Source organism: Hemibagrus wyckioides, linkage group LG20 (assembly GCF_019097595.1).
Source record: "Hemibagrus wyckioides isolate EC202008001 linkage group LG20, SWU_Hwy_1.0, whole genome shotgun sequence".
In the NCBI taxonomy this organism is placed as follows: Eukaryota; Metazoa; Chordata; class Actinopteri; order Siluriformes; family Bagridae; genus Hemibagrus; species Hemibagrus wyckioides.
This window is the reverse complement of record NC_080729.1, coordinates 9,486,167-9,497,243: the sequence shown is the minus strand read 5'-3', so window position 1 is coordinate 9,497,243 and position 11,077 is coordinate 9,486,167. Positions and strand designations below refer to the sequence as shown.

Below are 11,077 nucleotides of genomic sequence, written 5' to 3'. Positions count from 1 at the left end.
GCCAGACGTAATGGGACACACACCTTCCAAAAAGTTCAACTTTTGTCTCGTCAGTCCACAGAGTATTTTCCCAAAAGTCTTGGGGATCATCAAGATGTTTTCTGGCAAAACTGAGACGAGCCTTTATGTTCTTTTTGCTCAGCAGTGGTTTTCGTCTTGGAACTCTGCCATGTAAACCATTTTTGCCCAGTCTCTTTCTTATGGTGGAGTCATGAACACTCACCTTAACTGAGGCAAGTGAGACCTGCAGTTCTTTGGATGTTGTTGTGGGGTCTTTTGTGACCTCTTGGATGAGTTGTCGCTGCGCTCTACTTACTTTATTTCTCATTTGTTTTTGAATTTCTTTGGATCTCGGCATGCTGTCTAGCTTTTGAGGATCTTTTGGTCTTCTTCACTTTGACAGGCAGGTCCTATTGCAGCGAATTCTTGATTGCGAATGGGTGTGGCAGTAAATCAGGCCTGGGTGTGGTTAGAGAAAATGAACTCAGGTGTGATAAACCACAGTTAAGTTATGTTTTAACGGGGGGGGGGGGGGGGGCAAACACTTTTTCACACAGGGTCATGTAGTTTTGGATTTTGTTTTCCCTTAATAATAAAAACCTTCACTTAAAAACTGCATGATGTGTTTACTTGTGTTATCTTTGACTAATATTTAAATTTGTTTGATGATCTGAAACATTAAAGTGTGACAAACATGCAACAAAATAAGAAATCAGGAAGGGGGCCAACACTTTTTCACACCACTGTATATGTCACAAATAAAGACAACTTGACCTGGCAGTTCTTTATAGAAAAGATGACTAGCATCATGACACAAAGTAAAGAATATACAGTAACTCATACCCCAAGCTAGCATGTGCAAGTAAGTCACTGTGTTCCTTCAGGGAATAACACCAGACTTTTATTCCTTGTTATTAGCTGAGTTCTGAGTTCATTACAAACTTAGCAGAAATTTCTTTCTTGCCTTACAGATATATCACTATAAACTTCTATTAAGGTTAAATGATGATGCCAAGCATTTCCCTGTTACATTTATAGTGATACATTTTCTAAATCAAGCCACAGCTCAGATTTTTGGTGTGTATCAGATATAGCATCCAAAGTTCATACTCTGATTATTTCATCACAAATAAACCCCTCTGTATAACCTCATTCTACTCAGTTTGATTTATTATCCAGTCCTGATCATAAGCAAACAAACAGCCATGGTCTATAAATCATACTCTTGGCTTTTGTGCCACAAAAAAAATCTACTCTTAACACATCATTCTTTTTAACTTCCAGTATTTATAAATATGTGAAGATGCACTAGCAGTGAGTAAAAACATACAGAATTGGTGTAATTAAGGGCATTAAACACATAAGCCATCATTTTTACTGATGCTATGATCTCGACACTTATTACTGCAATCTGCTGCCAAGTCACTAGTAGCTAATGTCAGTATAATCATTTTGTTAAATAGCATCTGCATATAGATGTACATTGTAGTGAGTGCATTAATCAAACTGTTTATTCAAACTGAAAAGAACAGTGATTCGTATTTCAAAAAAATATTTATTCAGCAAAGTGCAGGAAACAGTCACAGATGATGCAGCATCATAAGATCAGATGATGTTTAGTTCAGTGTGGTGAGGAATCTTGTGTTAAAGACTTTTTTGAATGCTACAGTTGCCATCATAAACCTACAGCTTGCAGAATCTGCCCAATGTTACTATAAAAAGGGGTTGGTTTGGTTTATTTAGTGATGTCTTAAATAAGCCATTTCCCATAACAGATGTTTTACATGCAGGGAGACACTGTCAATGAACAGAGAAAGGGGGGGGGGGGATGGGGGTTGGATGGGGCGGAACGACAGCAGCAATGGCTGAGTTGAAGACATGCTCGCGCAGTTTGGCCTTTCCTGGGGGAACACGCACATAGGGAAATGGTGACAATTTGTTGCTCCAAATTTAAATATACATAAATATGACCGTGTCTGAGCTCAGTTCAAGTGTAGAGACAATCAAAGTGCAAGCAATTGTTGACTTACACATCAAGCAAAGTAGATTTACATCATTGCTCAGACATTTTACATATATACACACACACACACACACACACACACAAACATACACTTGCACGCACACACAAACACACACACAGCTTCTCTAGCATAATCATAGGTGGCAGATTCCCAGCTCTCAGATTTGGCTAGTTTTCATCACTGACCCACAGCATGATGGATCTCAGAGGAAGCCGAGAGCTCAGAGGGAGTTCAGGTACCACTGGAAGCTGTAGTACATGGACTTTACTGTATAATGCTAAGCACACTTACCTCAGTCACATACTGCTGCATAACTGCACCTGGACAGTAAAGGAGCAGAACAGACAGTCAGCTATGATCGTTTCACACCAACAAGAGTTTTTTGTGAAATAAATAAAGCAAAGTCATGCTAGTATGTCATGACCTTATTCAAAAACAGCAATAACCTGAGGTTAGGGCTTGCTTGAGCAGGAGACATTACATTAATTACAGCAGAATGTACAGAAAAAAGTACTGCATGTAAGGAATTTAGTTTACATTTCATTTGATCACAGCACTTTTGGGTCATAGTTTCAGACCAACCAAACCTAAAGGCAGTAATATTAAACTAAAGGCATCTGGGATTTCATTCTTGTTCCACACACCCCTCCACAGCTTTACAAAAAGTCTTTCCAAACTCACCAACAACTCATTTATTATTTACCCAATTTAGCTGATATCCTGGTTTTCATCCAAAGGGGCTAACAGGTGAGACAGGATACAGCTGATTCAGAAGTACCACAGAACGAGAGCGAAAGGTGTGGTCCAGAGTGGTGAAGACGGTGGAGAAGACCACCAGGACTCGTCTCCTCTACATCACAGAAATCTCCAAACAGGGATACAGCACCAGCGCCAGGAGAAGTGTCAAAGCCTTTCACCAGCCTGGATGCAGACCCTCATCAAGTAAGTGCTACCAGATCCTGAGGATCTGAACAAGACAAATGAGAGTCTTCAGTTACAGTTTGTACTATCAGGGAAAAAAAAAAAAAAAAATCTTTGCACACTGTATACATTTTATACATCCTATTACATTCTATTTACCCTAATTACATTTCCCCAGAGTAAATGTTTATTATTATTATAAGCCATAACATTATGAGCAGTGACCGGTGAGGAGATAATCAGTCTTATTCACTTAATCATGGCACCTGTTAGTGGGTGGGATATATTAGGCAGCAAGTCAACATTTTGTCTTCAAAGTTGATGTGTTAGAAGCAGGAAAAATGGACAAGCGTAAGGATTTGAGCGATATTGACAAGGGCCAAATTATGATGGCTAGATGAGTGGATCAGAGCATCTCCAAAACTGCAGCTCTTGTGGGGTGTTCCCGGTCTGCAGAGGTCAGTATCTATCAAAAGTTGTCCAAGGAAGGAACAGTGGTGAACTGGAGACAGGGTCATGGGCGGCCAAGGCTCATTGATGCATGTGGGGAGCGAAGGCTGGCCCGTGTGATCCGATCCAACAGACGAGCTACTGTTCCTCAAATTGCTGAAGAAGTTAATGCTGGTTCTGATAGAAAGGTGTCAGAATACACAGTGCAGGACGGGTCAGGACTGTTTTAACAGCAAAAGGGGGACCAACACAATATTAGGCAGGTGGTCATAATGTTATGCCTGGTACTACATCAAACGTTTGTAACATGTAGGTGAAAAGTAAAGCATCCTGAAGCTGAACAGTGAGTTTACCTGGAGCTAAAGGGACCAGTAGTAGTGCTTCAATGCCATAACCACTGAGTGATCACTGCTTTAGTGAAGTTTAGCTGTTACACCAGAGGAAGGGGTTGAGTTTAACCTGTCCATGTCGAGGCTCAGTACAGGTGCAGCGCTTCCACACGGCTCTCTGCGACTCTATAAACTGACAAACAAACGGGTGTATAAGCTTACAATCGACATGAATGACTTTTATTCCTTATTGTGTTGATCTACACACGCTGCTTTAATTCACACAACAATCAGTATTTTGTAAATTTGAGGAAATCTAACCCTGAGAACAGTATGTGATCCACGCCGCCGGTTCAGGTCTGGAGCAGCAGCCTTCACCTTCAACACACTTCAGCTCCATTCTGATCAACAGATTCAACGAGGAAAATACTGAACAAACTTCTCGAAAAAGCCACTTTACTGAAATAAACCTTTTCGAGATACAAGATTCATTCATCAAACGACGAGACTCAACGTGCGGGGTTTTTATTCTATTTCTTCTTTCTCTCCTGAATTTTCTGGTAAGTTGGTCGTCCTGTTGTGGAACTACTGCCTACTACTGGCCTGGAGGATGAAGCACCTTACATCAAAGCGTTCTATAGGAACTAAAGTAAGTTAAAAATCTGTAATAATAATCCATCTATCCATTTTCTGTACCGCTTATCCTACTTGTAACCTGAAATCTATCCCAGGGGATGTGGAACACAAGACAGGGGACAACCTGCACAGGGGGCCAATCCATCACAGTGAGCACACACACACACACACACACACACACACACTCATATAAACACCGATCAGGCAGTACTCCACTAGATGTCTGAAGGTGTGGTGTGGTATCTGGCACCAAGATGTTAGCACTAGATCCTGTAAGTTGCGAGATGGGACCTCTATGGATCGGACTTGTTTATTCAGCACATCCCACAGATGCTCGCACACGCACCCGGCCATCCACGTGATGTAAAAGAAAATGTGATTCATCAGACCAGGCCACCTTCTTCCATTGCTCTGTGGTCCAGTTCTGATGCTCTTGTGCACATTGTTGCCGCTTTCGGTGGTGCACAGGGGTCAGCAGGGGCACCTGACTGGTCTGCAGCTATGCAGCCCCATACACAGCAAACTGTGATGTACTGTGTATTCTGACATCTTTCTATCAGAACCAGCCTTAACCTTTTTAGCAATTTGAGGAACAGTACACTTTTTTCCTGCTTCTAACACATCAACTTTGAGGACAAAATGTTGACTTGCTGCCTAATATATCCCACCCACTAACAGGTGCCATGATGAGGAGATCATCAGTGTTATTCACTTCACCTCTCAGTGCTTAGAATGTTATTGCTGATCAGTGTATACACATACACACACACACACACACACTACAGATAATGTTAAGACTGCAGTCAGCCTACAACACATCTTTTTCAACTGCAGAGGAAACTGTAGTATCTGTAGTATCAAAGTTGTGTACCAGCTTCTTATACTTTTTGTCTTGACCTCTTGCTACAATTATTCTCCCCATGTTTAACTTGTTACTCTCAGGCCTGCATGCTGATTTACAACCTTCTCAGCACTCAGAATAATTCCATCCCATTAGGCTGCAGACTCCCGTCACCTGGCTTATCTCACCCAAGGTTGTTTTCTGGCACACATCCTTCATAGCTCATCTTTAAAATAGTTGGGCCTAGTTTTACTTGAGAGCACACTGGTTATAGAACTCACTGTATTTAGACAACACTCAGGTAATATTTAAATAAAGTTTGATAATACATGTCACATAACTGAGTATAAAACACACTAATATCACACCAGGGGTACTACTCATCTCTCACCATGCAAATGTCACCCAAATTGGGCCAAGGATTTATAGGTCATGGTGGGGGATCAGGAGCAGCACCTGCTTGGGATTAAAACCAACAGTGCAAAAATTCTTGAACATGCATAGATATATATAGTGTTACATACTGGTTACATAATGTTCTACACAGTGTCAAAAGTAGCATATAACTCCCCCCAGGAAATGCAGGGCAGATGCAGGAATCAAATCCTCAACCCTGGAAGCTCGAGGCAAAGTGTGCTGACCACTAATAATGTAATAATATTTATTATCATATCCTATAAAGGCCAGCACAGATGCGGAGTGGGTAATGTTGCTGTCTTTTGTCTCCAGGGTTCCTGGTTTTTGTTCCTGAGCTCAGATTACATTTACAGAGTACATTTAAATTCATGGCATGTGTGTATGGGTGTGTATATGTGCGATAGTGCCATGTGATAGACCAATATCCTATCCAGGATGAAACCTGCCTTGTGCCATGTGTGGTGTGAACAACAAGGAGTCTGAAGTCACATCACTGCTAAAGAGTAGCAAAAAATCCACTTAAATGAACTGAGTTTGGTTTATTAAAGTGTACTGTATATGAATCCACCTTCACTTCTAACTCATATTCATAAGCAGTGGTGTGTCCCAAGCAATAAGCGACACAGATGCTTCGGTTTTATTGGTTCTTTTAATAACAATCTACCGCTGTTATTACACAGGAATGTCAAAAACTGCATATTGCTGGTATTTCTTACGTTTCTGGAAATATAAAAGGACATGACAGTACTTTTGAATAAACATTATATTTAAAAAAAGGACAGGTGGCAGCCTCCTGACATGAGGATTTCATAACAAAAAGATTGAAAAAAAAATATACAACTTTTTCTGTATAAGACAAAACATTGCACATTGAAGTCATACATGTTTAAGAGCGGCACAGAGGATATGTGGCATTTGTTTGCTGAGTGTGACTGTACATACAAGGTGTGTGTGTGTCTGTGTGTGTGTGTGTGTGTATGTGTGTGTGTGTGTGTGTGTGTGTGTGTATGTATGCATGCACTTGCAGAAAAGGCACAGTCTCTTTGGCTGGAGATTCCGCCTGCAGAGCTCCAGTGAAACGCTGCTGGATAAAACCATTAACCCTCACACAGCGTCTCTACAACACTTTTGGTAAAATTCGCTACAGAACCACTTCTGATATTCATATAGCACTGATTACACAGAAAAAGTTCATTGAAAAAGTTCATCTTGCAGTGTTTGTCAGGATTTCTTTAAAGACATGTATCCTGCAGAGTGGTTTTAGGCACATTTCAGGTGAATGTCATGTTGCAGCACTCATCAGAACACCTCTTAGTGCTGAGTGCTTAATAAGGCTTGAATGGTTGGGCTTTAACCTGGGAATGTTTCAAGAAGAATAACCTACAAACTCAGCCAGGTCAAATTATTCACATCTCTCCACCTAGCTATGCGTTGTCATGCAGTTACACACAGCGTGTGTGTGTTTGAAAGGTAATCGGAGGTCAGTCTTCACCATTTGCTGCACTGTGTGCCGTGGCTACTGATGGACGGACACGTGCTGAAACGCTTCTGGACAATCATGCTGATGTAGGCTTTCATCAGTTTCGCAATGTCCATTACCTAAACACAAAAACACACACACAATTAGACAATCAGATATTAAGCAATCAGTTGAAATGTGAATCATCCTTCCACTAAATTACAAATCAGTGCACACACACACACGCACACACACACGCACACACACACGCACACACGCACACACACACACACACACAGGCAGGACATCTGGAATAAGCACAGCTGTTTTTTTGTCTTTACACAGAATGCTGTAAACATGTCATTATATCCAGTTGTTTTTAGCTTAAGAATATTTGGAACATCCACTGTACAAGTCCCAGTGTAAGCAGCTTACAGTTGAATAGATCATTTTCCAGTTCGTTTCATATATAAATCTATCATTTGATTTACAGACAGAATTACTGTCACTTTCTGTTAGAAAATGAATCAAAATCCTCTAAAATCCAGAGTTTCTCCTCTCGTAATTACTTGTAATGTGTGTTCAATCTCCTGACAATCACATTCCTGATTTCAACAGCGGTATATTTCTTTATTTTACATGTGCTAATTTGTGTATATATACAACCACAAGCGCTGTGCGTTACACTAAATAGATGAGGAAATACACACAGATACATTAGAGCTGTTACTAGCTAGTTGTTATTAGCAACCTGTTATTAACTAGCTGTAGTTGGATCTGTTACTAGCTAGTTGTTATTAGCTAGCTGTAGTTGCAGACCATCCTTGGTAAAAAGCAGTTCATAATTGATAGGAATGCATTTTCATTTAACCATGACCACTTCATTGCTTCATCGACATGGCTTATGTGAGGAAAGTTTTGCATTACCTGGGTAGTTTGGAAGAACAAGTCTCTTCCCTCCACACTGATCTTGTAAATGTTGGACTGTGGAGCACCAAAGGACAAAATGGCCTCATAGGAGAAAACCTCCAGCGGCCAAGCCTCTCCCTGCTTATACACACACACTCCCGTACGACTCACTCCCAGCCACAGCTCTGCAGGATACACACCGTCCATACACTGACAGAAGGAGAGAGAGAGAGAGAGAGCGAGAGAGAGAGAGAGATTTATCTGATGTATAAGCATAATGGAAAACTCCACCCTTAATCAGATTACATATATTTGTATTACTTTTTATTATTATTATTTGTATTAATTATTATTTGTATCACTCCGCCATCAGAGACTGACACTGTTACCATGTCACTCAGAGAGAAAAAAATCAGAACTCTGAGAAAAAATTCTCAAACAGTAAGGGACAATGATCAGATTTCACTATTAGCTTCTAAACAGAGCTGGAAAGACTAAAGTACTAAAGCGCTGCTGCATCACTCTTTATGCAGAGATGAAGCAAAGGCTAAAATATTAGAAACCAAAATGATCAAAATGTTGATGAAATACAACGTCTGCGTCTCACTCACCTCTACGTTGAACAGTGTAGAGCCGTAGCCCTGCCACTCCCTGACCAGGTTCATGTATTTAATCATGGCATTATCCCGACTCATTCCCTGCAGCTTCCTCCATTTCTCCACCAAACAGCTCCTTAGTTCCGCCTTCTCATCCTGAAACCACGCCTCCAGAGCGGCAGAATTTTCTCCCTGTTTCCGTCCAAGTGATCCACGGAAGCTCCTCCGAAGCGTGCCCTCCAGGAAACTGCCCCGCTTCTTCTCTGTGCCGCTGCTGCTGGAGGTGAAGCGCTGAATACGTGCACGCAGACGTGCCACAGGGAACACCTGCTCCAGGTCCGGCAATGCATTCTGGGTGGTGTAGTCTCCAAACAGATGCTGCAGCCGGAGAGCTGCCAGGAACTGCAGAGTTTCCTCAGGAGCTGGATACTGTCCACTGATCACTGCCTCATGAGCCTGTCATTAGATGATATGAAAATAAATAAAAAACAGTGAAAAATGATTAATATTTACTTCCACAGGATTCAGTTGTAAATATATGTACATTGCGTATATGTTATACATGTACACATAGCCCTGATCTCAGGGTCAGGTGCATCTTTAGTGAAAAATCTGACCTGTTCAAACATGAAAGCAAACTCCACGCTGTCCATAGCGATGTTTTCCGTGTCTGTAAAGCAGTACAGCTTGAAGTAAAACCTCCATCCTCCTCCACTCTGATTGTCTTCCCCACCTGCCAGTCTGAGAGCGAATCAAACAAGAAGTGACAGAGATGAGTGTCTACTCAAACCAGCTGGAAATTACAATAACATCCAATAGCAGAACACTGCACATAAACAACCTGCCACCAGATTTTCATAATTTAAATGGAAAATAAAATGGAAATATATATTTACATAGAAGATTTGTCAGTTTGTTTAAGGCACTGCACAAAATATCTCCCGATAATATCTGTGATCTCTTTCATTAGTATACAGCCCCTGGCTCGCTAAGATCATGTAGTCAACTTCTTTTTATCTCTTCCTCGTTCACGCTGGAAATCTAAGGGAGGCTGTTTTTTTTCCTGTAGCTGCCACTAGGTCTTTTTATTCTCTAGCTTTTTATGTACTGTTGTTTTTATTGTGATTGTCTTTGGATACTATATTTCTTTGAGTCAGCATCAGTTGTGTGAAATGTTCTCTATAAATAAAGTTTGACTTATTCATATTACATGGTTCTAGGGAGCGGCAGGTATAAGTAAAGCTAAGCCAGCGTGTTTGTTTTTATATAGAGGTAGAAATCACAGCCCATTTTCTTGACTGATGTGACTGATCATTATTCAGCTCAGGTTTCTTTTACATGATCTACTGCCCTGATACTTTTTGGAATTAATACTAAATTCATTCTAGTTGCATCTGTGTTTACTGTAATGTCTTGCTGTCAAATGTCATGTTATTTACATCGCAATGATGTTTTGTGAGTGTTGTATTTATGTTCTACTGCCCCTGTGTACTCGCTCCTACTTTATCAGCTACCCGTGTCCCTGCTTGCTTCTTATTTCTGTTGGACTTTATTTATATCCTCTCAGCACTGTGTATGCCCTACATGTATCTTGAGCCTTGGGCCCAATAGAAACTGCACTTGATTTGAGTGGGTTCAATCCAAATCAAACTGCGTCTTATGACAATTAAAAGAAGTTCTAGAATTTTTTTTTAGATTATGGAGTCATTGCAATGTTTCTGAATGATAGATTACATGCAGTTCCTGTGTTTTCTGCTCTTCCATTAACACAACATGAGGCAGGGTGAATTCTAGCATGTCGCTGTATCAAACTGCTGCTCATGCTACATCACAGTGTAATGCATTCAGAAGTAAGTGATATCTGCCCTCTTACGCATCTGAAACAGATGAAAGATTAATACTACTCCTCCCATCCAAAGACCATGATCAATCCCGCTTTCTTATAGCCACGTCAGGATTTTAACTCCTGCCAATATGGCAAACACTTTTCTCTTGCTGCACTTGGAAGCCTGAAGGATTTTTTAAAGAGTGAAATGAAACAAAACTCACTTCTCAAACTTGGCAAGGATGTCGGCCACAATGGTGCGGCTCTCAATGGCTTTGTCAGTGCTGCCGTTGTGTTCAAATAGAGCAAACATATTCCTGCTATCCTCCATAGCCAGGCCCTTTAACAACTTATCAACCACCTAGAAACATACACACACACACATAGAGAAAAACATAGTACTGAAAGCAAAGTCCCTCTGAAACACTAATCCTTAAATAAGTTCATGTATCTAATGACTACCTCTCCTGCTGTGGTGTGTGAGTTGATGGCAATTTTGCAGGATCCACCTCCATGGCAGTATACAGTTGTTGTCATTTCCTGTCTGCTGAGAATGGCCCTGAGTTCCTCATGTGATGGCACACATTCCCGTCCACGCACGTACCTCAGTGCCTCCTGGGAAAATGCAGCGTACTGCTCCATCTCCGTGCCTGGGAATAACTCCCGTGTC

At 41.0% G+C, this 11,077-nt stretch overlaps 1 protein-coding gene and 1 long non-coding RNA gene across 4 annotated transcripts in view; both read right to left on the bottom strand.

The window, feature by feature from the left end:
- Nucleotides 1-1,547: 1,547 nt before the first annotated feature.
- On the bottom strand, nt 1,548-4,293 carry LOC131370616 (uncharacterized). Of its 2 annotated transcripts, XR_009207447.1 has the most exons (6): nt 4,046-4,293; nt 3,749-3,917; nt 3,212-3,572; nt 2,728-2,991; nt 2,316-2,344; nt 1,548-1,901 (listed from the first exon to the last, which is right to left on the bottom strand). It is a non-coding gene; the product is annotated as an uncharacterized LOC131370616 (long non-coding RNA). The 2 variants fall into 2 exon arrangements; XR_009207446.1 differs by lacking the exon at nt 3,212-3,572 and having other exon boundaries at nt 4,046-4,280.
- Nucleotides 4,294-6,236: 1,943 nt separating this feature from the next.
- Nucleotides 6,237-11,077, bottom strand: part of myo10 (myosin X) — a 63,485-nt gene continuing 58,644 nt past the window's right edge. For both annotated transcript variants that reach the window (XM_058418630.1, XM_058418631.1), the window contains 6 exons: nt 10,870-11,077; nt 10,632-10,768; nt 9,200-9,323; nt 8,598-9,038; nt 8,005-8,196; nt 6,237-7,217 (listed from right to left, as the gene is read on the bottom strand). In XM_058418630.1, the coding sequence (XP_058274613.1) occupies nt 7,107-7,217; nt 8,005-8,196; nt 8,598-9,038; nt 9,200-9,323; nt 10,632-10,768; nt 10,870-11,077 (1,213 nt within the window). In that variant the 3' untranslated portion in view covers nt 6,237-7,106. The remainder of the gene's footprint in view (nt 7,218-8,004; nt 8,197-8,597; nt 9,039-9,199; nt 9,324-10,631; nt 10,769-10,869) is intronic.